The 14,801-nt window shown below is 33.4% G+C and overlaps 1 protein-coding gene across 3 annotated transcripts in view; it reads left to right on the forward strand.

The window, feature by feature from the left end:
• Positions 1-14,801, forward strand: part of VPS13B (vacuolar protein sorting 13 homolog B) — an 818,081-nt gene that overhangs the window by 404,777 nt on the left and 398,503 nt on the right. For all 3 annotated transcript variants that reach the window (XM_065895774.1, XM_065895773.1, XM_065895775.1), the window contains exon 23: positions 3,577-3,797. In XM_065895774.1, the coding sequence (XP_065751846.1) occupies positions 3,577-3,797 (221 nt within the window). The remainder of the gene's footprint in view (positions 1-3,576; positions 3,798-14,801) is intronic.

The raw sequence follows: 14,801 nt of genomic DNA on the forward strand, positions 1-14,801 counted from the left end.
TTTTAATACATGCTGAGTTTATAAACATTTATATATGCACAAAGGCCTATGGAAGGATTAAAAAAGTGAATCAAGCACTGAATGCTTGGGTTTCTAGATATGAAGAAAATATTTCACAAATTTGAAATGAATTATCTATTTTATCATGATTTAATAATCATATTTTTCAGTATAAATTTTATATATTTATATAAATTTAATATATTTTTAATTTATATTATTTTATACATGCAATACATTTTACATTTCCTAATACAAAGCAGTATTTTCTTCCAAAGTAGAAATTTGGTTATAGAGCAAATAAAACTATATGTTGCTCATTTTCATTTCCTTCTCTTCCAGGCATTTCAGCAGTTCTCCTCTGCCAGGAGAATTGATTATGCTTTATATCTTTTTTAATGCCTTCATTCCTCGAACATTCCCACTGCTTAAATTAATATCATGTAGAATTAAAGAAACCCTTTATCTCAACTGTCTGTAAATCAGTTTAGTGCTAAGTGGTTTGGGGAAACAGGGTCAGCACTTTTGGCTTATTTATGTTTGTAGAATACACTGCATCTGTTTCCAAATTGTTAACCCTCACAATTAGCAGTAAAATATTCCTCATTACACTATTTCATATTTGAAATAAAAACCTGCCTGAGACATACTGGATTGTGGGACATAGGGAAAAGAGTTAAGAAGAAGAGGAAAGACACCTTTTTGCTTGTTTCTAAAGACACGTAATGACTAAGGTTATGAAAGAAAGAAAACTGAGGGGGAGTATCTCTAATATTGAACAGTTTTCTTTCTTCATTTTCCATATTGATCTTTGTAAGGTGATTTACCTTGGTGCAAAGTATATATACTTTTTCCTATAATAAAGCACAGCATCTTTAGAAAGGGAAAGACCAATTCTCTTTGCAGAATATTGATCCCTGCCCACCAGTATTGAAGACTGTAAATTAGATGTATATGATCAGGGTCCCTCTCCCCCACTGTTGACACATGTATCACATAGTCTCACACTGAATTCTATTTTTTCATTTTGTCTCAAAGCTTTGCAATACTCACTTTCTTTTATGTTAACTCATCTGTTTGGTTATCATTTTTTGAGAATTAATTTATTGGTATTCTTTTCTCTGTTAATAGTATAGAGGTTTCACAAATTCACACAGAAATGAAATTTTCAGTCCTCCTGCTTTGTTTTTATTTTTTCTTGTTCTTTAGACAATTTGACTATTTCTGAATTCTGGCAGCAATAAATAATTTTTCTAAAATGAAAGACTCATTTTATAGCCTTAGCACTTTCTCATTAAAGTTAAAATACTAGTCTTGAAGGCCTCAGAATAGTACATGATCCTGGTCCATCATGGATATCTGAGCATATTTTATGGAGTCCTCAGAACAGTATATTGCCAGTGTTGTAAATAGATGAGGTGCTTTTTATTTTGGGGTGTGTGTGTGTGTGTGTGTGTAAAAGGAATAGGTGTGCAGGTAATGATGTGTTATGTTTTGATAATTTTTTCACAGTGATTAATTGTGGGAATGTTTGTCATTACATGTTAAGCTCTTCTAGATAGAGTGTACTTTTTAAAATAGATGATATACTTGTTAAATAAATGGATGTAAAATATTACCTTAAAAGGTTCTGTTTAAGACTTAGAATATGGTATACCCAATTTCAGGTTATGGTCTGATTCCAAAGAAGAAGCAGAGACACATATCTGAGATAGTACCAATGTCATTTGGAATTCTTTTTTTCTATTTCATGAATTTAAATGTGGTGCTTTTTACCCAACATAATCACCATTTAACATTTCTTGGATAACATAAAATTTGAAAGACTATGTATAGCTCACTACAGATTTTAAAATATGTAACCTGAAATCATTCCAAAGTATTTTAAGACAAATTTGGCAAAGCCTTTATTTTATAAATAGCCTGGAACTTTGTGTAGGTTTTAAAATAATTTCAGAATTAGTTACAGATGATTTAAAGTTTGTCATTCTTTCCTGGGGGCAAAATATTTTAAGTCTTAAGACAGGCAGAGTACCACGATGCTGACCACATATTATTATGCAGTTTCCATTGTTTCCAGTCAAGTTGTTGTAGACTGCTCTGTAGCTAGATTTATTTTATTATCCAGGTCTCAATTTCGAAGTTTCTGATTTTAATTTTATTAACTACTTGATCAAGACATTTTGAATATTCAAACATATGAGAATCTATCTTGTAGCATCCCCTGAGTATCACCATTCACAATTCAAATACTTATTTATATTCCTTTAGTATATATATTTATAGTATGATCTACTTAGTTATTCACTTGGTATTTTTTTCCTTACTAAAAAATAATATGAACCTAATAGTACGATGTGATCTGGTTCCAACTCTGTGTGAGCGTGTCCAACACTACAGGGGGGAGAAAAAAAGACTTGAAGGAAAAATAATAACAATGTTAATAGTGCATATTCCTAGGAGTAGCAAGATGGAAGGTGAATTATGACTGGTTTTGGTTTTTTCCTTTATATATTATATTTTCTAAGTTATTTTCAGTGAGACACTAGTACCTCTCTAATTAAAAGATAAATATTTTCAATTTGTTTTAAAACTAGATACTTAAAAAGAAGTCTGTATTATACTATCTATGCTATCAAGTGCTAGTAGAATTGCAAAGTCAAAAATACAAGTCATAGGAACATATTTTCCATCAAATTGGCATCCCAGTAATGAATATTTATGAATGTTTTAATACTGAGTACATTTTTAATGCTATTTCACAAAGTATTTTATCTATAGCCACAATAAAAAAAAGATAGTTTTATCTCATAAATTTATATTAACAATTTTTTTCTCTGGTAAATCAATAAAAGGAAAAAATTTAAAACAAAGAAATTTTGCTTTTAATTCTGAAATGTGAGTACTTTTATTTTTAAATAAAATATACTTGATTTAAAAATAACATATATAAGAATCACCAACTGAAGATATGTACGTGTGTCCTGGGTCTTAACCATCAGAGATTTCTGATTAAGTTGGTCTGAAGTAGAAACCAGGAATCTGTATTTTATATCAGCACCCATATGACTCTGATGCAGATGGTCCAACAGACCATAGTAAATTGTTTATTCTCTTTTTATTCTGCAGTCAGATCTGTGGTCACCTTTAGTTCATTTTCCTAATTTTCCTAATTTAACACATTCTCTGTGGTCTCCAAGATATAATGCATACATCCCAGCAGTTGCACTGTACAGCCCACTAGTACAAGGGTGAGGGAAGAAAAAGTTAGAACTTGTATTTATATTTTTATCTCATTTCCTTAATTTCTACTTTTGTATGCTTTATAATGTACATAATTATTGATATAGTAGTATGTTATAATAAATACAAATATAAACATTTTTAAAAGGTAACCCTGATATAACATGTAAACTGTTCAACATGTTGGTCTCTGGGACACAGTATACGCTATTTATGATGCCATATTAACTGTTTTATATTTCAAATATTAACAGTAGATACCTTACTATCAAGTGACAATTAACTATATTTTTGTTTGTGTTTCTCCCTACCCACTTTTGTACCCATTTTCAGGTGATGCCTTTCCTTGGACAATCAGCTTGCATCATTTCAGCATATACACCCTTTTTGGAAAACAAGTGACACTTTGCCTAGTGGAACCTATGGGTTGTACCTCTACTCTAGCTGTTACATCTCAAAAACTACTCGCTACAGGACCTGATATGAGGCATTCATTTGTTGTCTGTCTGCATGTTGACCTAGAGTCACTTGAGATAAAATGCTCGAACCCCCAGGTTGGTACATTTGATTTATGAAAGGAAATTTAAAATAATGTGATTTAAGAACAATTGTTACTCATTTTGTTGAAGGGTTTCTCTTCTGTTAAGTGTCTTAAATTATTTTTAACAGGGCCATCAAGATCAGAATGGTTAGATTAAGTATTGCTTTGAAGTTCTCTCAAGTTTTGTAATTCAAACTCTTCTGAAAATGTAATGGTGGCAGCATAAATGCATCTTTTGGCTGATGGAATGAAATCAGTTGCAGATGTAAAGTTTTTTAAACGGTGAAGAACTACTTTACTGTCAGACTGGAAGAGTCTATTGAAGTGATCAAATGTAATTTCCAATCAGTTTCTCACTCAAAACTTCTTTTGTTCAACATGCAGTATTTAAAAGAAAAAAAGCACTGTTTACTCTTTTAAAAAGGCATTTTGTTAATCCTTTAACATTCCAGTTGGTATAGGCCAAACATGTTATATTCTACAGTTTTATAATTTAGTATGAATTCAGATCTCCTGGGTTTGTACAAATTATTAATTACATATAATTTAATACTTGTTTCTTTGACCTCAAGCAGACTCTTGTATATTTTCTACACAGATTATCAACGTTGAATAGTATTTGAAATTATATTTTTAAAACAATACTTTTTAGAGTTTTATTGGATCTGTTAGGTCAATGTCGATAAATCTTTGTTTATTCCAGCATTAGTGGTGACGAGCTAGTTTTTAAAGTGTGTTTTTTTAAGTGGGTTCAAATATTATTCATATGTTATAGAGCCTCCTTACTGAAACCATCCTCCTTCTTTCCCCTCTTCTCTCTGCCTTGCTCCATCTACTGTATACTCTACAGTTTGGTTTAACTTTCATATATATTTGTGCATTTTGAAAAGATCGGACCTGCTAATTTAATCTTGGTGATGGCCTTATTAAAAAATACATACAGTTAGAATTATGATGAGGCAGTTATACTAAACTAATAGCTTATCCACCATTATAAAAATAATTTCTTTTATAATCAGTAGTAAATTCTTTTGAACAATAGTAAATATTCCATATTAATGGCCATTTGCCATTCTATTATGACCCATAGTAGTATAGAAGAGAATAATTATGAAATGGCTTAACTCCTCTTAGATTATTCTTTGAATGCTACTGCTGCTGGTTGTTGAAATGCATTTCCTAGAGGAAGGAAAACTTGTTGGTTGAATTATATCTCCAACAAAAGATATGTTGAATTCCTAACTTGTAGTATCTGATCATGTGACCTTATCTGTTAATAGGATCATTACAGAGGTAATCAAGTTAAAATGAATTCATTAGGGTGAGCCCTCATCGAGTTGACTGATAGCCTTATAAAAAGGGAAATTTGGAAGTAGATAGTCACAGAGGGAAGTTGATGTGAAGATACACAGGGAGAGTGCCATGTGAATAGAGGCAGAGATTGGACTGATCCAGCTGCAAGCCAAAGAACACAAGGATTGCTGGCTACCTCCAGAAGAACCAGAGGCAACGAAGGATTCTCCTGAGTCCCAGAGCATGGCCCTGCTATTACCTTGAGTAGGGACTCTCTAATCTCCAGAACCATGAAACTATAAGTTTCTGTTGTTTTAAGCCACCCAGTTTATGGCACTTTTATATGGCAGCTCTAGCAAACAGATTATAGAGAAACAGATTCACCTTCTTTACATCCTTTATCACAGAAGCTGTTAAAAGGGAAAAAATAGATTTAGTTCTGTCATAGCAGCAGAAGCCCATCTCAGCCCATCAGTCCCACTGATTATTCTATATACGCTGGGGAAAAAAAGCAAAAACTAACAACATAAATGAATGTTCCCAATTTGGTTTTTAAATAATTGAATTGCAAAAAAGACTTTAAAACAGCTATTATAATTTTTTTTATGAGGTGTAAAGGAAAGCAACACTGAATGAAAAACGTAAGAATTCTCAATGGAGAAGTAAAGTATAAAAACAGTCAAATGGGGCTTCCCTGGTGGCGCAGTGGTTGAGAGTCCTCCTGCCGATGCAGGGGACACAGGTTCGTGCCCCGGTCTGGGAAGATCCCACATGCCGTGGAGCGGCTAGGCCCGTGAGCCATGGCTGCTGAGCCTGCACATACAGAGCCTGTGCTCCGCAATGGGAGAGGCCACAACAGTGAGAGGCCTGCGTACCACAAAAAAATCACAAAAAAAACAATCAAATGGAATTTGAGAATTGGAAATACAATACCTGAAAGAAAAAACCATACCATATGGTCTTAGAGGTGACCTGCATGTGGTAGAAGAGTCATTGAACTTGAACATTGTGCATAGAAATTATTAAATTTGGAAAACAGAAAAGATATTAAAAATAGGATCGAATCTTCATTGGTTGTGGGACGGAATGTTCAAATATATGTGTAATTGGAATTCCAGAAGATAAGGAGAAAAAGCTGGGGCCAGAAAAATATTAACAAATAATTGTACAAATTTCCCAAATTTGCAGAAAGAGATAGGCTTTTACATATTCATGAAGTTTACCCAGTCCCAAGCATGTTTATCTTGGACACGTTGTGATTAAAATACTAAAAACCAAGGATAAACTTTTAAAAAATCTTGAAAGCAGCTGCAAGAAGATACATTATATATGGCTTAATTTGAATGAGTGCCGATTTCTCATTAAAAACCATAGAGGACATGGGACTTCCGTGGTGGTCCAGCGGTTAAGACTCTGCTCTCCCAATGCAGGGGGCCCAGGTTCAATCCCTGGTCAGGTAACTAGATGCTGCATGCTGCAACCAAAGATCCCGCATGTGACAACGAAGATCCCGCATGTGGCAATGAAGATTCTGCTTGCTGCAACTAAGGCCCAGCGCAGCCAAATAAATAAGTAAATATTAAAAAAACAAACAAAAAACCCCACAGAGGACAGAAGACATTAGAACAATATCTTTAAAATGCTAACAGAAAAACACTGTCAAGACAGTGTGCATGTCTCACAGAAATTAAAGTGAAATAAAGACACTGTACATGAAAGAAAACTAGGAAAATTGTCACCAGCACCTCTACTTTACAAGAAATACTGAAGGAAGTTCTACAAGTTAAAAGGGAGTGGTACCAAATGAAAACTTGGATCTTCAGAAATAAAGGAAAACCAACAGAAATGATAAATAGCTTGATAAATCTTTTTTTTTAACTATTTAAAAAAATATGTATGACTGTGGAAAGCAAAATCCGTAACACTGTCTGCTAGACCTTTCAGTGTATGTGGATTTAATATACAAGACAACTTGGGACTTCCCTGGTGGCGCAGTGGTTAAGAATCCACCTGCCAATGCAGGGGACACAGGTTCGAGCCCTGGTCCAGGGAGATCCTGCATGCTGTGGAGCAACTAAGCCCGTGTGCCACAACTGCTGAGCCTGTGCTCTGTAGCGTACGAGCCACAACTACTGAGCCCACGTGCCACAACTATTGAAGCCCATGCACCTAGAGCCAGTGCTCCACAACAAGAGAAGCCACCGCAATGAGAAGCCCGTGCACCACAAGGAAGAGTAGCTCACTGCAACTAGAGAAAGCCTGTGAGCAGCAACGAAGACCCAACACAGCCAAAAAAAAAGACAACTTCATCATCAAGGTTAGTGGGGGATGGGCTAAGGGGACCGAGTGGTTGTCAGATTTCTAAATATCTCATGAAGTGGTACAGTATAAATTTAAAAGTAGACTGTGAAAGTTTTTCTACATATATTATAATTTCCTAGAATAACTACTAAAAAAAAAAGCAAAAATACAGAGATATAACCAAAATGCCAATAGATGAATTAAAATGAAATACTAAGAAGTATTCAAATAATCTAAAGAAGTGAAGAAGTGGTAACGGAGTTACATAAAACAGAGGATGGAAACAGAAAACAAAAAATAAAATTGTAGAGTTGATCCTGCCTTAGCAAGAATTACATTAAATGTTATGATCCTAACTGGGAGTGTTTAGACCAGGATTCAGCAAACTAAGGCTTGCAGATAAATTTGGCCACATGCTTTTTTTCACATACTGTGTAAGGTTACCATCATGCTACAACCACAGAATTAAGTAACAGCAAGGGAGAACACTATGTTGCTCACAAAGTCTAGAATATTTACTATCTGACCATTTACAGAAATTCTTCTGACCCCTGGTCCAACTGCTCCTATTAGGGTAGGAATAAAGCAAGACTCTGCATACGTTGCCTAAAAGAGAAGCACTTAAAATATAAAGAAACAATATAAATAAATGCATAGGAAAAAATACACCATACAAACAGCATAAGAAGGATGGACTTATTTATTTTAATATCAAATAAAATAGACAAAAAGAAAAAGTATTACCAGAGATAAAGAAGGACATGAAAGAAAAATGGACAGAATTAAAGGAAAAAACAGGTAATTCTATTCAATCATATTAGGAAATTTTTATACCATCTCTCTCAGTGGTTGTAAAACAACTAGATGAAAAATAAATAATTGGAGATATAGAATATATGAAAAATACTGTGAACTCACCTTGACCTAATTGACGTTTATAGAACACTGTATTCAACAACCATGGAATGCACATTTTTTTCAGGTGTACATGGTCTCATTATATTAAGAGAATTAAAATCAGTAAAGTATATTATCTAACCATAGTCAAATTATATTAGAAATCAATAATAACTAGGAAAACTGTAAATATCTGGACATTAAATAATAACTCATATCTGAGAAACCAGATATCACACTTAATTGTAAAATATTGAACTTTCTCCCACTAAGATCAAGAAAAAGCCCAGAATGCCTCCTTCTATCACCTGTTCTTTGTCATATTGGCCATCTTAGCCATTGCAATTAACCAAGCAAAAGAAATAAAAGACACAAAGATAAGAAAAGAAGTGAAACTCTCCCTATTTTCATATGATCAAATATTTTACAGAAGATCCTGGAGGAGTTAAGAAACTATTACTAGAACTAATAAACTTATTATGGTTGTAGGAGACAAGATAAATATATAAAAACCAATTGTATTTTTCTGTACTAGCAGCTAACAACTGGAAAATGGAATGAATCAGTTCCATTTATATTGGTGCCAACAAACATACAGAAATGAATTTAACAAAAGATGTCCAAGACCTCTACCCTGAAAACCACAAAACATTGCTGAGAGAACTTGCACATCTAACTGGAGCAAGATACCTGTTCATAGATTAGGAGATTCAATATTGTTAAGATGGCAGCTGTCCCCAAATTGATCTAGATATTGGGCATAATCAAGTTTAAAAACATTTTCTCCTCGAAAGACACATTAAGATAGCAGAAAGCCAGACACTTGGAAAAAGTATTAGCAACACATTTACCAAACTGTTAGCAGAATATTTATGGAATCCTTTCTGCTTGGTAACCTGAAGACAAAGAACAATAAATAAAATAACATGAATACAAATAATGGGGAAAAGATTAGAACCACACAAGATGTGTGACTGGTCAGTCAACACATGAAAAGATACTCAACATCATTATTCATCAGGAAAAAACAAAATAAAACATGAAAACATACCACTACATACCTATTAGATTAGCTATAATTTAAAAGATGGAGTATTATGAACCAACTAGAACTCTGTATACTACTGATGGGAATGTAAAAATTACATAACAGCTTTGGAAACAACTTTGAAGTTCCTGGAGGGGGGGAAAAAACATACGACCCAGCCATTCTTCCCTAAGTATTTCTTCAGGGAAACAAAAATGTATATCCACTCAGAGACTTTTACATGGATGTATTTAACAGCTTTATTTGTATAGCCAAAAACTAAACATAACCCAAATGTTCATCAGTAAGTGAATTTAACAAGTTAAACAAATTATGGCTTATCCATACAATGTAATACTATTCAGCCATAAAAAAGACTGAGTTATTGATAAAATGCAAGATCATGAAAAAATATTGCCGTCATTACACTGAGTGAAGGAAGCCAGACCAAAAAAGAGTACTTACTGTATAATTCCATTTATATAAAATGTTATAATGTGTAAACTACTACATTGTGACAGAAAGTAGGTTCCTGGTTGCCTGGAGGCAGGGCAGGGAGAGGGAAGGAGAAGGGGGTGGTAGGAAGGATAGACTACAAAGGGATATGAAGAAACTTTTGAGGATAATAAGAAAAAAATTTTTATTCATAGTTTTATATTTAGTAGTAGCTCAGTTCCTATATAATAGACAGCTAACTACTACTTGGAGTTACCTACCAGAGACCTTATATTTTAGAGACTTATTTTAGGAGTCATTATAGCCTTGGGAGGATTGTCCTACTCCACATGTTCTGGTTATCCATAGCTATCCCAGCTGAGAATAAATTCTGTTCCCATTATGATTTTAGCCTGGGACTCCACTATTATTAATCTTTAAAAAAATTTTTTTTCTTTTACTTTGAGATACTCAATAGTATGGTGATTTCTGTTGAGTCTTACTAAATGTAGGACTGTGGCTCAAAACTAGAGCTCTGGGATATCTTCTTTAGATATTCACCTTATTTAGAACTAAGCTCAGGTTTTGTTGTTCTTGTTTAAATATAAACCAGTTCTAAGCCAAGTCATCACATAAATAGAACTTATGTTTGGCCTGGTATTACCTTCTTATGTCTGCTCCTTCCTTTTGTCCTTTCCTTGATCACTTGATTCCCACGGGCTCCTTGCTGCTTCTCCCCAAATACCAAGGGCCTTTTTTTTTTTCTTTCCTGAGAATTAAACCAAGACTGAATGAACCTCATGCCCTGAGAATCCCTTTGCACCCAAAGTGTAATGAGTTTTATTTATTCACTTAATTCTACTTTATCTTCTTGATAAGTCCTGATAAACCAACTTCTGTAAAATTGTTAGCACCTGCTATATCCAAAGTTGATCACCAGGTTGTTGGGAAGTTTAAGTGAGATAGTTATGAAAATACTTTGCAAACTCTCAAATGGTATATGAATGTCATTTTGTTAGTTTAGATTGACTCTGATATAAAATGTGAGATCCTCTATGTAAATTGGTATGAATATCCCTGGTGGAATGTAACAGTATTCCTGAAGGGACAGGAAGTCACAAAACAATATAGGACTCTGAAGAATCAACATGTACTCAAAGAAAAAAGTAAGGAGTAAGTATTCTTTTATATCCTTGTGTGCCAGATTAACCTAAATTTTAATGGTAAGACATGAGACTCCAAATTTCTTTTTTGTAAGTGGTTGCTTTAGCCTTCCAGACTCCCTCTGGGTTCTGTCAAAATTACAAAGGATGACTTGATTTTTTTTTTTCTAAGTGAATTCAGCAGATATTTATTGAGTGCTACATGTAGGCCAGAAATGAGGGGAGAAAAATTAATAAGATAAATACATGAAGAAGGCCATGCCTACACACATCATAATCCAACTGTTGAAAGCCACAGATAAAGAGCATATCTTGAAGGTATCATGAGAAAAAAATGACACATTACATGCAAGAGAACCAAGATTTTGTTAGCTTACTTTTCATAAGAAACTGTAGTGATCAAAAGAACAACATCTTTAAATCGTGAAAATTAAGAAAATTAAAAGTCTCTCAACCCAAAATTCTAAGTAAAAAAATATATAACATTTATGAATGAAGACAAAATAAAGACATTTTTCGTGTGAAAGAATCTGTCACCAGTAGGACTGCACTACAAGAAATCCTAAAGGTAGTCCTTCATGCTGAAGGGAAATGAAACCAGGTGTTTGAGCAACTTTTCAAATGTTTATTGGCTGTTGAGTTTGCTCTTTTGTGAATTGACAGTTCATGTTGTTTACATTAATTTGTATTTTCCTGATTATTAATAAGGATGAACAGATTTTTCAGTGTTTATTGGCCAGTGAATTTGCTTTTTTATGGTTGATATTTCATCTCATTTACTTAATTTTTCTATTAAATTTCTTAGCAATTTGAAGAGCCTCCCTTATATTCTATAAATACAAACCCTGTATCTGTAATGCAGTTATTTGCCTTTAAACTTTATGGCATCTTTGGCCAAAAACGTTTAATCTTCCTTAGTGAAATATATCTATATGTCTCTTTTTATTTTCTGGGTGTCCTGCCTTATAGTGTATCGTGGGCCCAAATATCCATGTGCATATAAGTTCCTAAAATTTCTTTTACTATTTTTATTTTTCCTTTTAAGATTAATGACCCAAAATAAACCTCTTTCTTGTGAGTGGTTTCTCACTGATTAATCTGGGGGCTTTTTTGTTTCTTATTTGTGTTTTTTGTGAAGTACTTCTTATCCTTTTTTGTGCCATGGACTTCTTTGAGAATGTGATAAAAGCCTTTTCCCCAGAACAATGTATATGCCCACTAAATTTCACATACACTGTCAGAAGCTTTATGAACTTTGGATTATAGCCAGTGTATAAGCTTGATTCCATTCAAGTAATTCCTACTTCAGTACCATTCTTTTGTTTATTCGTTAGAGTGACGTCAGAAGTGTTTGCTCTTGTAAGCAATTAATTCGGTTCTTTATTGCTCAGAGCCCTCAAGTAGTTTATATAGTCTAAAATATAGTGCAAGCTCTATATGTAGGGCAGGCCTAGACCAAATTTATTGTCATGTCTGACATTGTTGTAGATCTCTGTATCAACTATAGAGACCTAAATCGCTGTGTCAGTTCCTGGAACTCACTGCCATTAAAAGCCTTAGACGCTGTAAGTATTTAACCTGGTTGAATATTCAGAGAATTTGTTCCTAGGAGTGATTTGCACCAACCTTGCCTTTTATCTTAAGTGTTTTACTAAAGTTACCCAATTCCCTTTAATGTCTTTAGGCACTAGTCTCTCAGACCTTAAAAATTGTGTTCATTCCAAAATTAAATGAATCTTCTTTAATAAGGAATCTTCTTTAATATAATAAAATTTTAATTTCCCCCTACCAATAAATTGGTACATTTTGTCTACCTATAAGGCATTCCCCAAAACATAAAAGTATCTTTGCATTTTTGGGTTTTAAGTTGTAAAACTAGAGAAATAATGTTTTTTATGCTCCTTTTCTATCCATTTTGTCATAGTTTTTATTGCTGTAAGTTCAGTTTTCACCAAGCTAATGGAATTTGGCATTACTGTCTAAGAACATAAGCATTCAGTTCGGACAAAACTGGATTTGTAGTCTTAGACAAATCACCCATTTTTAATTTCTCTGAGCTCCTGATTTTTATTTTTATCTTTTAAACAAAAGTAGACTAAGTGTAATACTCTGTATGAAAAGGATGTTTTTGTTTTTGGCAAAAACCCTTTCTTTTGAAACTGAATTTTAATCATTAGTAACAACCTGTGTGCCAAATGAAATAGCCTTTCTAAATTCATATTCACTTAGAGCTCTTTTTTGTTCAACATGGATCAGTAATTGCTTGTTGAAGTTCCATTCCTGCTTGGTTTCCATTGACATTGTGTATCCATGGTTTTTCTTCTTCATGTCTACCTTTCTGTTTTCTCTTCTATCTGACTCTCCTAATATGCTACAAAACTTGTCATGGCCCCTTTGTCATGTCTTGTTCATTTCCTGTACTTGGCTATTGCTCTTGGTATTCTTATGACTGGAATGGCTTTTTGCACCCACTTAAATCCTATCTATCCTTCAAGAATGTATTTCCTTGAGGTGTGTCTCAGCCTCTCCAGTCCAATTAAGTCTTCTTTCTGATTGGTTATAAGATTAAATGAGAAAATGTATGTGCAGTTAATTTTTCAACAGTAAAATATTACTTTTTAATATTTAATATCTTGCCTATCCAATCAGTATTTGATATGCAAAATATTATTGATATTCAATCACCTTCATACATAACCCATATAAAGCTGCCTCATGTGGTGCTCAGTTTTTAGAGATCTTTTTAAAAAGTTTTATTGGGGTTGACATAAATACAATAAACTACACATGTTTAGATTATCTAATTTGATAAGGTTTGACTATGTATACCCATGAAATCATCTTCACAATCAAGATAATGCATTAATCCATCATCCTCAAAAGTTTCTTTGTGCCCCTTTGTAACCCTTCCTTTTACTCCTCCCCCAATCCCAGGCAATCACTGATACTGTCATTATTGATTAATTTTCATTTGCTAGTATTCTGTATAAATGGAATCATACAGTTTGCATTCTCTCTCTCTCTCTCTCTCTTGCCTAGCTTCCTTGATTCAGCATAATAATTTTGGGGTTAATCCTTGGTTTCGCATGAATCTTTAATTTATTTTTATTGCTAAGTATTCTGTTGTATTGTTGGTTAACTTATTGGTTAACATTTGAGATTTTTTCCAGTTTTAGACTATTACAAATAAAACTTCTATGAACATTTTTATATAGGTCTTTGTGTGGACATAGATTTTAATTCTTCTTGGGGAAACACTTAGGAAATGGCTCATTCACATGGTAGGTATATGTTTATTTCAGAAATGGCCAAACTGTATTCTAAATTTTGCATTCCATCAGAGTAAATGAGAGTTTTAGCTGCTCTGCATCTTTACTGATACTTGGTCTGGTTATGCTTTTTAATTTCAGACGTCTTAATAGGTGGGTAGTGGTAGCTCATTGTGGCTTTAGTTGGCATGGTTTTCAGTACAGCTTGAAGGATAAGAGTTGAACATTTATCTTCAACATTTTTGCCTTATTTTTTAAAACCTCTGAATTTGTGAAGTCTGGATTCTGTGATAGCAGCTTTCTTCTTTGAAAATAATAATACGTTTAAAGTTTATGTCAGTGTTTGCTTGGCATGCTGAATACACAGTGTACTTGGTGACATTCATATACAATTTTTTAATGGTAACGGTTAAAGGAAACCAGAAGTAGTGACAATAAAAGCGGCATCAATTCTCTTAGGTAAATAAACCTTATGCCTTTGAAAGTATTTAGAAACTGTTTATGCTTTCCTTATTTGTCAGTTCTAATTGTTTAAGAAAAAGTAAAATAATCTTTTTAAAAATTTGGTTTGGAACAAAATGGTTTCGTTTTAGAAAACACTCATGATTATGAAAGACAAAAGAATATGAACT

The sequence above is a fragment of the Phocoena phocoena genome, chromosome 17 (genome assembly GCF_963924675.1).
Source record: "Phocoena phocoena chromosome 17, mPhoPho1.1, whole genome shotgun sequence".
Lineage (NCBI taxonomy): Eukaryota > Metazoa > Chordata > Mammalia > Artiodactyla > Phocoenidae > Phocoena > Phocoena phocoena.